We start from the raw sequence: 19,627 nt of genomic DNA on the forward strand, positions 1-19,627 counted from the left end.
ATGGGGTGTGTGTTTTCCAATTCATCAAATCTGTAGTTGTGAATGGAATATATTGCAGGGTCGAAGTTCGAGGTGGCCGTGGTCCGGGTTGCCCGTTAACCAGCGCAGGCTCCTCAAGTGCATCAAATACTCTTCTAAGAGGGGCTACTACGTGATCTTTCTCTTCGCTTTGCTCTAGGGGCCTCAAATCATAGGGGATGGTATTTGTCCCAAGGCGTTCTTTTAGCAGCTTTATACGCCTGGCTGTATTGCTTGCTGACCGATTAAGGTCTCCCTGTAACTTCTGTAATAATTCTCTAGGACTTGGATGTACAGGGGTTTGGGGTGGGCAATCAGTTGTTCCACTAAAGGAGACTGTAGATGCAGGTCTATTAGGAGTCACAGGTGGAATAACCACTTCTGCTTGGGCTTTATTATAGGACTCCAATGCCTCCTGAAGATATTTATCATAATCTATCAAGGAATCAAGCTCTGTGACTCCACTCCCATTATCCATTCCACTTTCTTGCCTTGGGGTTACAACTGGCGGAGTGTTTGAATTAAGCTCCCTTCGATGTGGAGCATAGGGTGGAGGTGGAAGCACCTCTTCCTCTGGTCCCTCAAAAATGGGTTTGAGTTTATTTGGCAAGATTCCTTTCCTAGCTTCAGCTTTTACAGCCAATAATTTGCATCGTTTGACTTTGCATTCCCTTATCCATGGAGGATTTTTATTTAATGTGCTCAGCCAGGAATCTATATATGGAAATTGTTCTGGGCACCCTCCAGTTTCTTTGGCGATATTAGACCAAAGTTTGCTTACTAAATTTATATCAAAAGTTCCCTGAGATGGCCATTCAGTATTTTGTTTCGGCCATTCTAGTTCACATAACGTTCTCAAGCGCTCTGGCGTCATTTTGACTCCATATGCCCCTGAGAAGGCTTTCTTAAAATTATTTAACATACACTCAAGAGGTGTATTTTCCCCCTTTGAACCCCCAACTCCCATTGTATGGCCCTGTGAAGTATCCACTCAGTCACTCACACACACGCTTTGTGGGTTTCCTTGCCTAGTGAAGTCGCCTTACTAAGAACCGAAGTACTGCCCACTCCACACTCAGGTCAGCTACAGATTGCTCTGTACTTTCTCACACATACAATGCGCTAGATACTTCACCACACTCTACCTCCCAATTTTCCCTTTTCCTCCACCAGACCAACATCTGATGTACCCAACCACCTAGCGTACTCAGTTTCCCCTTACTGAGACGCAGAAGTTTGATCAAGACTTCTCTTCCTCCCAATTAATTGGAGGGCCAAAAATCCCTTTGTGCACTTACCCTTGGTTGGTTCCCTGTTTCCCCCGGTCCGTCGCCGCCAGTGAGCAGGGTATCAGACAGACGAGTCTTCTGCGTTCCCCCTGGAAAAATTTACCAGTGCGCGCTGGGTAAGCAGTGGTCCTCTCTCTTGTACCCTGCCCAGTAGGGCGAAGGGGCTGCGTTCCAGCAGACCACTTATCCGAGTCACAGTGGCACCATAAAATGTAGCACCCTGCTTGTGGTTAACGCTTAGCTGGAATGAAATATTCAACGCAGCAATAGAGAAATTAAAATAATAATTTATTTGTCAGACAAATAAATGAGAGGCTCAGTGGTATATGGTTACCAAGCTCTGGCCTGCCTCTTGCCATCCTGGCCAGCACTTATATTCCCTTAATCCAGCCCCCTTTGCTCCTCCTGTGGCTGCCTCTGTCCAATCAGCCTGGTTGAAATTCCTATTGGCTGTTTGGTAGAACCAATCACAAAAGATACACCCACAAAAGATACACCCACTTCCTTGCCCTTATAAGGGAGACAAAGAGCTATATATAAATGACAAATAAGTAATAATATATCTTACATGGAATCTTAATTACCAGCTCACCTCTTGCCCTCCTTGCCCTTATTGCCTTCTAAAACAAATGTTTAATCTTACATTTTTATGTTCAACAGATGTCAAGGATCTTGAATTTCACATCAATATTGAAAGATTTCCTTCATTTGAAAGTTTCTAAACAAATGCCTGACAACCTTATATATCAAGAGTGCTTGGATGGCGTCTTCTGTCTAGCAGGGGGGCTAGGCTGGTGGCTGACTTAATTTCAGGATAAATACAACTCTTACAACCATATGAAATAAGAATCTAGCATTCCTTAAATCCTTTGCATAATTACATTTAAGCCAATATATTTAAGCTAATATATTTCATTCACTTATCATAGGTAGCCTTTTAAAAGAATAAAGCCTTTGTAAAGTAAAAAGGAACTCAGTAAAAAACAGCTTTTAAAAAGAAGCCTCTTCAGTTTACACCTCCCCCCTTTCCCCCTCCTTTCCCAGCCAGCTAGATGCTTCTTCTCCAGCCAAGCCAGTTGCCTTTCCCAACATTTAACCTTTTTAACTCTCTCAGTTTAAGAAAAAGAAACAGCTTTTAAAGATTTCTTTAAAATGCTCTCTTTTTCTGCCAGCTAGATGCCTCTCCATTGCTCTTGGCCTTTTTAACCTTGGAAAGAAGATCTGGCTCATTTTACTGGGAGGCACATTGGTATTATTTTACTATTTACCCTTGCCTTTAATTGTGTTTTCTCAGTCTGCAAGGGCAGCATATGTAATTCTCCCTTTTTATGACTTTGAGAATTGTTTTTCTACTATAAATCAATGGGGCCCCCTTGTCTTAGGAGAAAAACCTCTTGCCAAGGTTCTTTCTGCCTGGCATGAAACATTTGAAAATCTAAGCCCATTTAATTTAGGAACCTGATCAAGATATAAGCCAATATAAGTCTTGATTAAAAATGCAGTCTATATTCAAATGCCACACTATGAATCCCTGGCTCTGAGCGTTCCTTCTCTGGGGTTTCCCTGGTTGTTGCCTTCCACTACCCCAGTTCATCCAGCCAGTCCCTGACACATGGAAACATTAAGCAATTCTGTTGATGCATTAATACATTGGTTTGTTGCTCACTGCTTTTCACCGTTCTCACCTGTTGATTGGAAAAGAAGCTCCTTGGTCATTTCTTTTAATCATTTATTTGTTAAATTAAGGGAAGCCGTTGTTTCTTACAAACGTGGGCTGCAGCAAATAATTACATTCAGTCACATTTAAATACATAAAAGCATACAATGTACAACCAGTCCTAATAATCTGGAGCAGAAACAACGTCGAAGGTTGCAACCAGCCTGTCGCAAATGTTTGGCAGAACAGAAAGGTCTTTCGTGATTTTTCAAAAATTCAGAGGGTTTTAACTTGATGAACTTCTGTGAGCATCGAACCACTTGGAGGGCTTGTCTGGCCCAGTTCTTTGAGGACAGCAATGGGGAACAGGGGAACAGGGCTGGCAGAAGTAGAGCAGAAGTTATAACTTCCTTCCCAAAAGGGCAGGAGGGAGGAACCCTTTTGAGGTTTGTAGACAACCTTTCTAGGGCCATACGCCCGTGGGGGCTGAGGCCAGAGGCAAACGTGGACTGAGCAACTAGTGTAAATTTCACCTTGGTACAGTAGGCTAGTTCTACACACAACCACAAACAACCCATCCGCCATCTTGGAAAGAGTTCAAGGAGACATTCCAGCTAAGCAAAGACACTCTAAGCGCTAAGCAGAGTCAGAATGGGGAGGATTCGGAGGGGCAGAGAGGCCTCAAGGCCCCCAGGCCTAAAGCTCCCCATCCCAGCATGAAAAGACCTGACCACTTAGAGGTTTTATTACAATCTAGCGGTACAGGGATTTGGTGAAATAAATAAAATCATTATGTCATTTGCCTCTGGCGGCTGCGCTTGAAATCCATTCACGGCGCACAAATGCGTCCAGCACACAGTTCAGGAATGTTCTGTTGGGCCATCGGTTGCGGCAGTCTATACTAAGAGGCCCTCTCTGCTCTTGGCTGGCACCATCACAGCAACGCCTCCATATTGCTCAGGATGGGCTCTCCTGCCCTTCTCGGACATGATGGAGCAGCTTCCTCCATTATCTGGGCCAGCAGCTGATGGCGTAGACGTCGCCTGGGGCGAGGAAGGCACAGAAGGAGCGTAGTGAACCCTGGCCTTTGTCGTGACGGTGGTCGAGCAGCCGCCACGGTGGGGCTCACTTTTCACGCCGCTGCAATCCATGGGCTGCGCCTCTTGGGCCGGGGAGATCATCTCGGTGCCTTCCTGCTCCTTGGGAGGGCCGTACTTGCGGCGCTGCATGAAGCTGATATTGTGGGGCACGAAGTCCAGGACGGATCGTATGCTGCTGTTTCGGCTTCCGCCTCTGGCCCGCGGGGGCGCCGTGTCAACCCTGTGAGGGGAAAGAGTTCTCTGTTTCACTATTTAATTTCTTTATATATTTATCATTTCTAACCACAACAATAATTGCAGCTCAGGCCAGCTTACAAAGGAAACAAATGATTTTTTAAATAAGATGAAACATAATACAGCCGTACCTTGGTTTTTGAACAGCTTAGTTCTCAAACGTTTTGGCTCCCGAACGCCGCAAACCCGGAAGTGACTGTTCTGGTTTGCAAACTATTTTTGGAAGCTGAATGTCGGACGTGGCTTCTGCAGCTTCTGACTGGCTGCAGGAACTTCCTCCAGCCAATCAGAAGCCGGGCTTTGGTTTCCGAACATTTTGGAAGTTGAACGGACTTCCGGAATGGATGCTGTTTGACTTCCAAGATACGACTGTACAATAAACTGTGATGCAAGTATTAAAGCATTAGAGTCAGCATGGATGGACTACAGGAAAGTACAGTTATAGCACTTTCTAATGGTCCATTTTCCAGGCTAATTTTAGATACCTGTTCTAATGGGAAGGGCCACCTGCAGCTTCTGGTGCCCTTTTCGGTTGGAAAATCTGCCTTCCAACCCTCCCCATTTCGCAGAGCAGGGGGCGGAATCTAAAAAATGATGAGTGAAATACTGTTTAAAGCACTTTCCACACCCTCATGTGTTTCTCTGGCCCATCATGTTAACAACAGTACAGCCCGGGCAATCGACTAGTCCTGTGCACAGTGCACAGTTACCTATGTTTTAACTGTGGGGGCTGCATGTGGAAATCAACTGTGCACGAGTGAGCACAATATTAGGCTTCTGTCTAGCATTGCGGTTCCCAATCGGTGGTCCATGGAGCCCAGGGGGTCTGCATAACCCATCCAGGGGGGTCCGTGGCACCATTCACATAACAAAAACTACCATGGAGATATCAAAAATTTCCAAAGTTGGCTTTTGAAAAACTGGGAGTCAGCAGCACTTAGCTAATCGGGAATCACGAGTCTGGAGCAACTGTCCTGCATGCTTAGATGAAGTCACCAGAGTCCCAAAGATCTGAGACTGAACCCCCAAATTCAAGTCCCAGAGCCAAAGGTTGAGATTTGTGGCTAGTGTCTACATGCATACCCCACTCTCTCCTTCATCTAGGCGAACCAGAAGAATGACCAGAATCAGTGGCGTAGCGTGGGTTGTCAGCACCCGGGGCAAGGCAAGTAATTTGTGCCCCCTAACCCGTGGATTTGCGCCCCCTAACCCTAACCCCCAGATGTTGTGGCCGGTGCGGCCGGCCCCCCCTGCACCCCCCACGCTACACCACTGCCACAAAGTAGTGCGAGGCTTAATCACATGGCGGGGAAGAAGGCAGCAACTGGGTCCCGGGGGCGTCTCTGATGTGGCCTTACGGGCACCATTTGCAAGCGGGGAGCGGCACCCCATCCGCGCGAGCGCGCCCCCAGACGCAGGAGCCGCGCAGGCAGGGCTGGGGGCTGAGGCGCCAATGGAGGGGAGATGAAGGGCCTGCGAAGCCCTCGAGCACCAGAGAGCTGCTCCTGGTTTCGCGGGGGGGGGGGGCTCGGCTGGGGGCGGCAGCCCTTTTGTCTGCAGGATGGCAGCGGTGCCACCGGCCAGCCCCATTACCGGCCCGGCCAGCCTCCCGGGGCGCCAGGGCTCCGCCGCAACTAACACCTTCCCTCCAAAACTGGGCTGGTCGGATGTAGTTCTCTCCCGCGCTCAGCTCTGCGCTGGGCGGCCGCTGCATTTTCCCTCCCCCAGATAGTCCCTCCCTCGCTCTCTCTCCGCTCCGCAACGCACGCCTGGCACCCTCCCCCTCCACAGTGGGCAGCGACCCGGCAGCTCGGATCAGATTCGCACAGCCAGCACTGTGAGAGAGAGAGTGAGCCAGGACCAGGTAGGGGCAGAGAGCTCCGAGTGCGCCCCCAAAAATGTTGCGCCCGGTGCGGCTGGCACCCCTTGCACCCCCCACGCTACGCCACTGATCAGAATTTAAGGACACCTTCCAACCAGGCGAAAGCACTCAAGGAGGATGCCAAGCAGGGCTGTTGAAAGAGGATGTGGCTGGGCAAGGGAGCTTGGCCTTGGGAGAGTCTTGAGGGCCAGAAAGAGAGGCCTGGAGGGCCACATTTGGCCCCTGGACCTAAGGTTTCCTCCATGGAATGAGGACCCCCTTTCAATGTTCTGCAGCAGGAAGCGGCTTAATGACAGGAGACCTTCCTTACGACGCAGACCTTCCACCCCCACAAACGCCTTCCTTTCATATATTCCTCCTGCTTCTAGTCACCTGATCTGGTTGGCCTCTTCCTTGTAGCGCCTCTTCCTGCAGCAGCAGATCAGCCCCACAATGAGACATACCAGGAGGGTCAGGAAGAGCAGAGAGCCAAGGACTACTCCCACGACGATGCTCACTCGGTTGGACTCTGCAAGGGAAGAGAAGACCATGGAGAACACTGAGCTGAGATGGAATGGCTAGGAGGTGCTAAGCTGGATGGCTTTTGATTGACTGGCAGCTACTAGGTGTCATCTACCTTGATTACATTTCCCAAAATTGTCTGCGATTTCAAAAATTTAAAATAAAGGCAGGGGGATATGGAGAATGAGTTCAGAAGACAAGATGGAGGATAGTTCCTTATGCTAAGATTTAATTCCCCTGGAGTTCTCTCCAAGACCCTGAAACTTCTGAAGATGATTATTTCTGGAGACCAGTTTCTGGAAACTGCAGGGGAGGAGAATTACTGGTCCTGCTTGTGGGCTTTCCGTGCATATAACTTGTGGGCTTTCTGTGCATAAAACTTGCTTTTCGGACTCTTCCAGACAAGCGTGAGATTTGGTATTTGGACAAAATGAAAAATGCTACTCTCTTACCCTTTGAGAAGGAGATCTCCACAACACACCTGGCCGATCCGACTTTGTTGGCCACACTGCACTGGTAAATACCAGCGTGGTCATTGGATAGGTTCTGAATGATCAGGTCGCCGGGATTTGGGCCTTGAGAGAGAGAAAATCCAGGAAAAAAACAGTTACTATAAGCTCACATTGATCTGGGTTACGCTCCTCCATGATGACCTCGAGATGAGCCAGGCAAGCGTTGCACAAGACCAAATACAGTCGTACCTCGGTTTTCGAACAGCTTAGTTCCTGAACGTTTTGGCTCCCGAACGCTGCAAACCCGGAAGTGACTGTTCCGGTTTGTGAACTATTTTTGGAAGCCGAACATCCGACAGGGCTTCCGCAGCTTCCGATTGGCTGCAGGAGCTTCCTGCAGCCAATCAGAAGCTGCAATTTGGTTTTCAAACATTTTGGAAGTTGAATGGACTTCTGGAATGGATTTCATTCAACTTCCAAGGTACGGCTATATGACTTTACTTTTGTTGATTACGGCACATATGTTTGTGGAGTGGAGTCCACTGTACCAGATGCCTGAAACGTAATCTGAAGTGTGTGTACACATGTATCTATCTAGCTAAATTGGGGGAGGGGAGAAAAGTGTAGGAGACATATGGAAATAGGATTGGCCAAAAAGTTAAGCCTGTGACCAACTCACTCTTGTAATGAAATATGTAGCTGTTGCATTTGTTCAGGCCCAAATGCGTGACAAGTTCAGCAGTTTTAGTTTGCAGTCTTTATCCCTAATTTGCTTTCATTGCTTCCCTTAACCCAAGGATTTTGTAAACTCATTTTTCACCTTGCAATTTCTCCTCTGCTTCATTTCCTGTACAAACATCTTTCCTCTACTCCAGAGGTGGGGGACCATTTTCACCTGGAAGGCTGCATTCCTTACGGAGATGGGTGGGAGGAGCCAGAAGCAAAAGTGGGTGGAGCAATGGATGCAAATTTCACCTAGGCTAGTTTCTACACACACTCATGCGCCCGTCTTTTTCTTCCATCCACACAAGCGAAAGACAAGAAGCCCAAGGGCCAAGTAGACAGGCCTGGAGGGCCACAGTCAGTACCCGGGGCTTGAGGTTTCTCATTCACAATGTTGACCTGCCACTCCAGAGCAGCAAGCAAAATGCTGGGCATCCCAGCATTTCTCTCCATTAGTTCCTGGTTCTTACCTTTAATGGTGGTAGCAGAGAGCCAGTTTGCATAAGGGCGATCTGTGACTTTGGCCCACTGGTACATGAGTGGGGAAGTGCCAGAGTTTGAGGAGCAGCTCAGGGTGACCTTCTGGCCCAAGACTACCTTGCCTACAACTGAGCATTGTGGGTTGGATGGTCTCGCTGATGGAAGGGAGAGAAAACGTCCTCAGTTAGTAAGTCTGAAGAAAAGGAGGTGGGGGGAAGGAATGGAGAGTGTGGGATGGCTCCCAGAGACTCTGGCACTGCCAGTACGTGAGCCATAGGAGCCAAGGCCCACCAACATGTGGGATGTAACACAAGCAGTCAAGTACAACACTTCCTGTTTGCCCAGAGTGGACACACAGGGGGATGTTAATCCAGCCAGGAGGACTTCCTGTCACACCTGGCCTGGAGCATCCTCCCCCTGCATGTGACCAGGTAGATGGGCGTGACCCTGTGAGACCCTGTAAAAGGGCCAGTCTTTCTCTTTTGACTCTTTGGTGTCTTGATCTCTTGGTGTATTTTGCTGTCTGCTGGCTCTCAGCCAGCAGCACATGAGCTCAGTCCCCACATGGGATGAACTCAAACTCTCTGCTGTAACTCCAAGCTAAAGCCTGCCTTCAGGGAATCTGCTGTGAACTGAATGTAAGTAAACTTCTTATCATTACTTTTAAAGAAGACTGTTGTGTCTTTATTCTTTTTAAGAGGAGTTACCACGATTAAGAGGGATGTGGGTGGCGCTGTGGGCTAAACCACAGAGCCTAGGACTTGCCGATTAGAAGGTTGGCGGTTCAAATCCCTGCGACGGGGTGAGCTCGTGTTGCTCGGTCCCTGTTCCTGCCAACCTAGCAGTTTGAAAGCACAAAAGTGCAAGTAGATAAACAGGTACCGCTCCAGCAGGAAGGTAAACGGCATTTCCGTGTGCTGCTCTGGTTCACCAGAAGCGGCTTAGTCATGCTGGCCACATGACCCGGAAGCTTTACACCGGCTCCCTCGGCCAATAAAGCGAGATGAGCACTGCAACCCCAGAGCCGGCCACGACTGGACCTAATGGTCAGGGGTCCCTTTACTTTTACCTTTACCACGATCAAAACCAATCTGGGCAAGCCAGATTGGATTGCTTAAGTCAAGAGATTCAGACAAATCTACTAACTAGCTTCCTGCTATATACTGGGGAATGTACTCTGGTACTGACTCACTAGCATGAGTGAGGAAGGATAATATTTAATCAATACATCCTCCCCTACTATCCACAAGATTTCCACAAAACATACAAAGAGGAGGGGCATCTATTCCAGCATCCTGCAGCCCCAGTCATATGCCTCTACAAAGCAAGGCAAGTCCCTCAAACCCAGAACAGTCCTGGACCTCCTGCTCTGCCATGGGGCCACAGTCCCTTTTTCTGCATCAGTAGGACTCACCTAGCACCATGACGGTCACCTTGCGGGTGGCCACTGTGGTTTTCTTCACCTTGCATTCGTAAGTTGCCGAGTCGGAAATCTGAACATTCTGCAGGTTGATGGAGGCATCGTACTGGCTGGGGTCTTGGATTGCAAAGGTCACCCGCTGCTGCAGGCCAGAGCAGCAGTCGTGGCCAGAGCCCCCCATCACCATGTTCTGCTGCAGGCCAGAGTTGCCAAAGTGTCGTGAGTCGTGGGCTGCGGAACCCCCTCTCGACTGCAGAAAATGGTAGCCGGGGTGGATTACCTGGTGATTGTTGTAGCTCAGGATCTGGTGGGCAGGAACCAGAGAACAACACCGCTGAATCAACAGAGGAAGATTTCCAAATTGCTTATGTGGTCACAGATCTTGCACCAGATCATTCGCAAGCAAAACAACACCCTCCTCCTCCTTCACAAAACTATATTTGCTTCCCCCCTGGCATTCCACAGATTATTTTGCCTGAGGAGGTCGGAAAGCGATGGCGCCTCTCGTGTCAGGCTGTAACAGTTTTGCCACTTGTATAAAGGTAAATTCAGTACGGTTACAGATGGGCAAACCTATCAATTTCATTTTCTCTCCATTTCTCATTCTGATCTATTGTTTACTTCATAAAATTTATACAACTCTTGATTGCAAAAACAGTTTACAAAGAGGAAAAAAACAGTAAGATGATCAGAAATTCCAATCTTAAATTCAGTTCTCCATGTTTCTGCATTGATTTGCATTTTTTTAAAAAAAAAAGTCTTCATGGAAATTCGTTAGCTCTTTCATGAAGTTTTCTCAATATTTACACAGGGTGGGTTTTTTTTTTGCAATTTCTATTCATATAATGCATTTTTTGGCATGTTATTCCCATCATTGTATACATTTCCAGGCACGCTTCACCTGAGTATACATGCATATTTGTACACGTGTGTTTGGGCTGGAGAACAGCACTGCAAAATTCACATAAGTGTGAATTTCAAAGGAAGGCTGTGCTTCGGTTCGTGTATGGCTCCAGAAAGTGTAACCTTTAAACATGAACTGAATCAAATTTATCTCCCTTCCCTGGTGCTGTGGTTAGGTAATTTTAGATTATAGGCACTGGGGTCTTATGGGGACTGCCCCTCTAATGGAGTAATAAACATTGCCATCTATTCAAATGATGTCATGAGGTAACTTATTTAGATAGCTTTTGGTTTCGCTTCTCTTTCTTCAAAATATGGCAAGCTGCCAGCCCCGCTGCTCATTCTGCTGTGCTGAGTGGAGCCCAGGACATCTGCCCCAAAGTCCTATCCTGATGGAACCCGTACTATTTTAAATACACTAGCTCAGAAAGCTCAAGTCTGGGAGCCTAATAATGACCCTTCAAGGCCTCTGTTTGGCCCTCATAATTCTCCCCAGAACCCCCCCCCTTCCCTGGTACTCTGCCCCACCCTCTTCAAGTGTTTTTTACTAGCTTGAATGCGTCCTTGACCTCCGATCAAACTATTGTGCAAAAGAAAAATGTGCATTTGTTGCCCCATGGCCACCAGAAGATTACCCAGGATGCAAAGCAGCCCCTCAGGCTGAAAAATGTTCCCCAGCCCCTGTTCTAGTGGTCTCTTGAGTTTCCTGTTTGATAGGGAACAAAGAGGTCGGGGTCCACTACGGTTGTGACAGGTTCCTGTCCTGAACAGGCTGTAGTTGGGTTCATCCTGGTTCAGTTCACTTCCGGAGCACACAAGAGGCCAGATGTTTTGAAACCAACAGCTGAGCTCGACCCACGTACTCACCACGTTGTCCAGGTTTGTGGGGTCAGAGTTCATCTGTGTCCATTCGATGTCCAGGTCGTTAGAGTCATGATCTTGTGGTTCCAACTCGTAGGGGCAGCCGAGCTTGGCCGACTCGCCTTCTGCCAGGTAGACCACCTCCCGGCCCTTGGCATTGATCTTCACAGCAGGTAAAAGAGCTGGTGGGCAAAAGAAAAGAGGTATATACAGCAGCCTGAGTGTCTGGAATGGGCTGCAACTGGTAGTTAAGCTCACCCCACAAAGGAAGCCTTTATTTATGGCACCCAAGTGTGGAGAATGATTCAGGCAAAGCCTTTGGCTCAGCTCTTTAATCCCTGTAGCCCAGGGGTCTGCAACCCGCGGCTCTGGAGCCGCACGTGGCTCTTTTACACCTTTGCCGTGGCTCCGGGGCGGATACTAGCAAGGGGAGGAGGCGCATTGTGCGCCCCGACACTCCCCACTGTGGTGGGCGCTGTACTGGCTGTGACGTCGCATGGGGGCGGTGTGTGCGTTAGTCACGCACCGTCCCGACGTCACCTTCCCGCCCGCCCGCTACATTGTAAGGGGCATGTACGCTGGTCACTGCATTGAAAGGGGGCATGTACGCTGGTCACTGTTTTGAAGGGGAGTGAAGAACACACACACACACAAAAGGTAACTTGTTAATTTAATGTTTATTTCTAAGAGGAGGAGTAATTCTGAGGGGTCAAACAAAGAAATAATAAAAAAGTGACAAAAAAGTTATTTTTCTAATGACGAGTTTTGCGGCTCCCAGTTTTTTTTTCTTCAGAAACGGGTCCAAGTGGCTCTTTTTGTCTTAAAGGTTGCAGACACCTGCTGTAGCCCAATGGAGAAGTTCTGACATACTGGTGACCCATTGGTGATCCACACATTCCATGGAAAAGTCATAAATATGCATACACTTAGAATCATGGAATTGTAGAATTGGAAGGGATCCCTGGGGTCATCTAGTCCAACCCCCTGCAATGCAGGAATGATTACGAACAGTCACATTTACTGCTACTAAATATGTTTTTATTTTGCCCTTTCTCCTGAAGGAGCCCAAAGTGGCAAATACTTAAATAAAACATTTTTTTAAAAAAGAATTCTAAAAGCAGTTAATTCTTTCTACCAGTGATCTCAGGGTTGCCAGGAACAGTGTCTTTCAGCCATCAAATGCCTAAGCGAACAGGAATGCTCTTAAAGTCTACCAAAAAGTGAGAGAGACAGACATGCCTGACCAGGAAGGACATTCTATAAATAGGGAGCTGCCACTGAAAAGGCCCTGTCATGGGTGAATGGAACTGGGCACCACCAACAAGGCATCACCTGCTAATTGTAAGGTTCAGGGTCACTGATGGTGCTAACAACAACAACAACAACATACTGTAAAAACCACCAAGCACTGATACAGGATTTAAGGACTGTATATATTCCAGACAAATTCAAAGCACATACAGTGAGATTTTGAAGGAAGGTGACAGCTGAAGCTCTGCATTTTATATTAGAATCATAGAATTGTAGAGTTGGAAAGAGTCATCTAGTCCAACCGCCTGCAATGCAGGAATCTTTTATGCAACATGAGACTTGAGATCAAGAGTCTCCTGCTCTATATTTTTCGTTTGCTTGTTTTAAAATAATTCTTTGCACAACGAAAACCTGTCTCCCTGACATGCTACAATCCTAAATTCTGGGGTTCCCATCCCCATGTACAAGCTTCAAAACTCTTGACACTCCACTTGCCTCCTGCAGTCTCACTTTGGTTTTATTGCATTTCCACTTCTGTCCATGTCCCCCCGGAAGATAACTGAAACTGGGAATGGGGGCGGGGGGAGGCTGTATGGAAGGAACAGGTTTTCACAAAACGATCCTCTCCCTATTTTCTTTTTAGCTCAGTACTAATCCCATTGCACTCATTGCTTCTTATATTTCACTATACGCGCCTGTCACTCACACACGTTTGCAGCAAAAAGGACTAGAAACTTGGTATGTGTTTTTTAAAGCTATGCTTTGTGGCAGAACCGGGACAGTTTACACCATTACTCCAGCCAGCCTCAGAAAATAAAACTATGAGGACTGTCACTTTCTTGCAGGAGAGATTCAATCCCATAGCAGCAAATTCAGGCTGTTCAATGCAAGTTGCTTTGGTGCCCTCGGGCAACGAAAAACCAGCTTCCCCCGCAAAAAAGCAGACTTTTTACAATATGGAAAGCAAGGGAGAGATGCACTGGAAAGCGCTGAACAGCAATTGCTTGGAGGCAAGTCTAACCTCTCTGCAAAGAAATCAGAAGGAATGCTCAATAAATGTTCAAATGTCGTCTGATCTCGCAAATAAACATGTTGCCTGGAAGCAAGCTGTGTGTGCTTGAATGCTAGCATCCATGCTATCAAACCACACGTAGCACTCTTTAGAAGAAGAAGAAGCCTCCATCATTATCCTCTGGCGCTACCCAAAGGCTCTTACCTGGCGTTAGACACAAAAGGAAGATCCGCAGGCCCCACGTCCCAGCCATGATTCTGCAATGTATTCTGGAGCAGCAAATGTTTCTCGAGAGCTGGGTAGGTCTCAGGCAAGGTGAGCTTTGAGTAGAAATCCTGGGGAGCTGAGGGTTTTTGATCTCCATGGCCTGGCCCCTCCCCTCCAGGTGCAAATGCCTTTGGGGTGAATTGAAGGCACAATGTGCAACTCCCAGAAGATGAGTGCTGACTCTCCCCACCCGGTTTCCCTTCCAGAGATGCTCTTACTCAGTCGTTAAATGACAACTGTGCATCCTTTCGCCTGAAGTGCCAGCAGAGCCTTAATCATACCAGTGAAATCATGTCTCGGGGGCCATTTGGCTCAGCATTTGGAAGGACAGCAATGGATGGTGACATCCAGATAAGGGATTTTGGGGGAAGACCTCCAGAAGACCCATTTTTTTAGCAGGCATCCAGATTTCCTCGCACAAAGTTTACATAATGGCTATACAATGGCTGGACTTCATGGCACATTTGTTCCAATTTATTATATTTTGTTTCATTTGCACCCTGCTGCCCTTCCTCCAGGAAGAGCCCAAGGAGAAAAACATCAGAATGTTAAAACAACAGTGTTTTAAATGAAATTAAAAAAGTATTTAAAGCAGCTTTTTCAAAACATTTGGAACATTGAGAAACACATAAAAGCAATCACACGCCTTCACAGTTACTAATTTCAAAGTTGTCAGGGCCAGTAAAAAGTAAAGGACCTCTGGACAGTTAAGTCCAGTCAAAGGTGACTATGGGGTTGCAGCGCTCATCTCGCTTTCAGGCCGAGGGAGCTGGCGTTTGTCCTCAGACAACTTTCTGGGTCATGTGGCTAGCATGACTAAACCGCTTCTGGAGCAGCGGAACCCCGTGACGGAAACCAGAGTGCACAGAAACGCCGTTATGAGTGCACAGAACGCCATATGAGTGCACAGAAACGCCGTTTACTTTCCCACCACAGCAGTGCCTATTTATCTACTTGCACTGGTGTGCTTTCGAACTGCTAGGTTGGGAGGAGCTGGGACAGAGCAACGGGAGCTCATCCTGTCACCATCAAATGCCTGGGTAAACAAGGAATGCATTTATGTTTCTGCTGAAAGTCCATAATGAGGGAGACAGCCACAGCCCATCAGGGAGCACTTTTCACAAAAGGGGAGCCACCACCAAGAAGGTCTCCTCCTGGGTCAACACCAACTGGACCACAGCCAGAAGCAGCAGCACCAAAGGGGGTCTTCTTTGCCGATTGCAGGGCCCAAGAGGGTTGATTATGGGCGAGTCACTAATTTTTCTGCAGAGTGGCTTTACAACCATAACTATTCATCCTGATTTGCTTCTGGGGTGTTTATACGACTTCTCACTCATCATTCACCCCATGCTTTTCAATGCGTTTCCCTGTCACTTTCCTAATCAAGCAAGTCATGGGTCATCTAGTTCGACTCTGATGTTTACATTGGGGATGGGGAAGCCCAGACCTGGGGGCGAATGTGGCCCTCCAGTCCTCGCCATCAGGCCCTGGAAACTCCCCCCAAGCCTGCTCTTGTACTCTCCTGGAGTGTTTGTGCCTGGCTGGAATGTGCCCTTCAATGCTTCTTGCTTGTCTACATGGAACACAGAGCAGAGAGTGTGTAGAGGTGTCTGGTTGGCCGCCATGAGAGGAAGATGTTTGGCTAGGTGGGTCACTGGCTCTGAATAGCAGTTGCTGTAAAGGGTGAGGAGCGCTGTGGCAGTCTGTTTCTATTTGCAGGCTTCCCAAAGGCATCTGGTTGTCTGAAGATAAATTAATAGAGCAAGGCTGCCCACTGCTGCAAGCCACAATGACAATGTTTTCTCTCCTTTCAGCAGCAATAAGCCTCTGAAAATAATAATAATAATAATTATATATATATATATATATATATATATATATATATATATATATACCCCGCCTATCTAGCTAGGTTTCCCCAGCCACTCTGGGCGGCTCACAACAGAATATTAAAAACACAGTAAAACATCAAACATTAAAAGCTTCCCTAAACAGGGTTGCCTTCAGATGTCTTCTAAAAGTCAGGTAGATGTTTATTTCCTTGACATCTGGTGGGAGGGTGTTCCACAGGGCGGGTGCCACTACCGAGAAGGCCCTCTGCCTGGTTCCCTGTAATCTCACTTCTCGCAGTGAGGGAAGCACCAGAAGGCCCTTGGAGCTGGACCTCAGTGTCTGGGATGAGCGATGTAGGTGGAGATGCTACTTCAGATATACTTGCTGGGAGTCACAAGTGGGGAGAGCTGCTTTTGCACCCAGGTCCTGTTTGTGGGCTTTCAGAAGACACTGTGGCTGTCCACTGTTTGAACAGGATGGACTAGATGGGCCTCTGGCCTCCCCTAGTTGGGCTCTCCTGATGTCCTTACCTTTTGCCTGCCAGAGAGGATGTGACTCTCTAGTCTCAAGAAAAAGGCAGGAAGTGAATACAAGAGTCAGCGGTATACCTGGCTGTTACTCATCCGTATAAGGCGACTCCCTCAGAGTGTGATTTGGGTTGGGATATGAGGGAAAAGGGCGGAATGTTCCACGTGCTAGCCATTTCCTTTCTTGCTGTGCATGTGGATGATAGTTCCTGGGTACAATGCTACAGACATAAAACAGGTTCGTTTTGTCATTGAAGTTCCTTTGTCACCGTTTTGTCACTGAAAATGAAAGCTCCTGGGGAACTCTGAGAACTGTAGCTTTTCAAAACAGGATGGTTAAATTTTGTCAGTAAGCAACGACAGCTAAAAACAAAGCAAACTTTGATCAAAGATGCTAACTCTGTAGCAGCACTGATATATATAAATATTTCTCTTTACGAACTTACTGAATTTTAAAAAATACAATTACCAAAGTGTTCTCTTCCAATTACCAAAGTGTTCTCGCCCAGGAGTGTAGGGTTGCCTCCTGTCCTGTATTAATACATTATTGTCCCGTATTTCAATGTAAAATGCTACGTCCTGTATTGATAGTTTTGTCCTGTATTTCAAGTCCTCTCTCTCTCCCTCTCTCCCAAGTTAGGGCCATCTTATTAGGCTGCAATAGTTTGCAACAGATTGCTTTGAAGTCACTTCAGCACCAGATGAAAAACAAAACAAAATTGTCCCCCAAACCACCCGCTCTGCCCTCTCCTGTATTTTGCCAGAACAAAGGTGACTTTTTCCATCTGCCTTGCCCCTTACTGCCTTGGGAGCATCCAGAAGCGTGCTGCTTGCCAGAACAGCGGTCCTTAATTGGATATTTTGACTTGGATCTATTAGCAAGCTGTGTGTTTAGTTAAATGTTTATATACATCAAATGGATTGCTAATTGTTGGCTATTATTTTTGTGTTATTCTGCAGCAATATTACATGGCTTATTATGGATTATTTAGCAATTTTTGGGGGTGAACTTCTTTTTGAGCATATTTAGCTGTGAAAAACGCAGTTTGTAAATAAAATGCCAATGAAAATGTTATGTATTGAAGTTCTCACCCTGGCCAAAAGGAGTGTCGTGTATGTAGTTTTCACTCAGGTCCACGTCAGTTATTTTAGGCGGGAAACCCTGGGTTGTTGTTGCTACAATGTTGACAGCCGGCTGCCTATAAAAGCAGGCCGGCTGAGCTGTTTGCTGTTCAGTTCTGTTCCAGCTTACAAATAAAGAGCTGCTTTGGAGAAATCGCTGTGTCGTCTGCTATGTTTACCCACTATTTAACAAAAAACATGTTCTTTTGCCCATCTACCCGGCTCTCTCTAGCTGAAGATCATCCTTAATTTTATTATACGATCTCCTGAAGCCATGATGGGGAACTGCAGGTCCAGGGCCTGAATGCTGCTGTCCTGGCCTCCCTATCTGGCCTTCTGTCCTCTTCCCCAGAAGACACCTCTCTCACTTGTCCTGCTTTGCACCTTCCTTGAGGGTTTCCCACTGCTTGAAATGTGGTCTTGAACTCTGATAATGCCCCTTGCGTGTATGCAAGGAGTTTGTGTTGGGCGTGAGTGTGTAAAAACAAGCCTCGTGTACATAGGCAGATTTTTACATTTTTTTTTTAAGAGATATTTATTAAAGTTTTACAAAAGCATAGATACAAAAGCAAATAAAAAAGAAAATACATGAAAAAGAAGAAGAAAAATACATGAAAAAAGAAAAAAATGGAGATAAAAAATACAACATATAAAAGACGAAGAAAAAGTAAAAAAGTTAAAAATAAATCTGTTTTTCATAACTAAGCTCCTTTGCTTATTTCTTTGACCTCCTCACACCTCCCCTTTTTGTATTCCCACTTACATAATCAAATCAGCAAATCCTTACCCTCTTTCATTTGCTTTAACTCTGTATCTTAACATTTGGTAACTATATTCATCCAATATCAATTCATTTTTGCATATTCTTATTGATTTTGTTGCTAATACCACTTATTTTTACATTGTTTAGTCCACTTTTGCCTCTGCACTGTCATGTCACACACACACACACACACACACACACACACACACAAACCATCCCTGCCCCGAAAGCTGTCCAGAAGGGAATGTTGCCCTTGAGCTGAAGGAAGTTCCCCACTGCTGCCCTTGAAGTGTTTGCCGTCTCTCCTGGATTTATGGCTGGGGTGACATCGGCAGTTAAGCCATATTCACAGGAAGGATGACTGTAAAGTATACATTTCCAGAGGTGTGACTACTATGATGTACAACTCTGCACGAGGCAGCATCTTCTACATCATAGGGTGAAAGACAGAATTTGAGAGTCTGGAAGTGTCTTGCGGTGGAAAGGTTTAAATCAGGAAATTGTGTGAGTGTGGAAGGCTTGGCACTCAAATAGTAGCTGCTTTCTGGCTTTTCTTTAGACATGACTGAGTCACAAAGCAGGCCTTGAAAAGCCTGCTACTTATTGCTGTTATTAACAAGCTTTGTTATTAAAAATGTTACCCAGTGCCGTATTTTTTTGGCAGCAATGAAGATCAGCTTAAATGAAAATGATTTCTTTCTGCTAATAAATATTGTTGTGACTGTAGAAACCAATACAGGAACTGGAGCAGATGATGGCAAAGGAATAATTAGGCATGTTTTCAAGACAGAACATGAAGACATCCAGGTACAAGTAAAGGTAAAGGGACCCCTGACCATTAGGTCCAGTCATGGCCGACTCTGGGGTTGCGGTGCTCATCTCGCTTTATTGGCCGAGGGAGCCAGTGTACAGCTTCCAGGTCATGACTAAGGCGCTTCTGGCGAACCAGAGCAGCACACGGAAACGCCATTTACCTTCTCACCGGAGTGGTACCTATTTATCTAATTGCACTTTGACGTGCTTTCGAACTGCTAGGTTGGCAGGAACAGGGACCGAGCAACGGGCGCTCACCCTGTCATGGGGATTCAAACCGCTGACCTTCTGATCAGCAAGTCTTAGGCTCTGTTTGTTTAACCCACAGCGCCACCCACGTCCAGGTACTGGCTTTCTCCAAAAGCTTACTAAAGGCAGCGTATCAAGTAGAGTAGGACTATTGTATCTTTTCCTTTTCTTGAGTGGGTGGATCCTGACCGAATGTAAGGTTATAAACAGTAAACCAAATCAGAAAGTAACTTGAGAGAAGAAGAGTGCATTAAAACTGTAGATGATCAG

General features: G+C 46.7%; 1 protein-coding gene across 2 annotated transcripts; it reads right to left on the minus strand.

Moving 5' to 3' along the window:
- Positions 1 to 3,416: 3,416 nt before the first annotated feature.
- LOC310833637 (V-set and immunoglobulin domain-containing protein 8-like) lies at positions 3,417 to 14,920 on the minus strand. Of its 2 annotated transcripts, none has more exons than XM_083716303.1 (7): positions 13,988 to 14,920; positions 11,527 to 11,702; positions 9,751 to 10,060; positions 8,327 to 8,491; positions 7,134 to 7,256; positions 6,553 to 6,688; positions 3,417 to 4,284 (listed from the first exon to the last, which is right to left on the minus strand). In XM_083716303.1, exons 1-7 carry the CDS (start codon positions 14,145 to 14,147, stop codon positions 3,861 to 3,863), a joined length of 1,494 nt encoding a protein of 497 aa, XP_083572429.1. In that variant the 5' UTR covers positions 14,148 to 14,920; the 3' UTR covers positions 3,417 to 3,860. The 2 variants fall into 2 exon arrangements, with proteins under 2 accessions (XP_083572429.1, XP_083572428.1); XM_083716302.1 differs by having other exon boundaries at positions 9,751 to 10,090.
- Between the last annotated feature and the right edge of the window lie 4,707 nt (positions 14,921 to 19,627).

Source organism: Podarcis gaigeae (assembly GCF_964106915.1).
Source record: "Podarcis gaigeae genome assembly, chromosome: 16".
In the NCBI taxonomy this organism is placed as follows: domain Eukaryota; kingdom Metazoa; phylum Chordata; class Lepidosauria; order Squamata; family Lacertidae; genus Podarcis; species Podarcis gaigeae.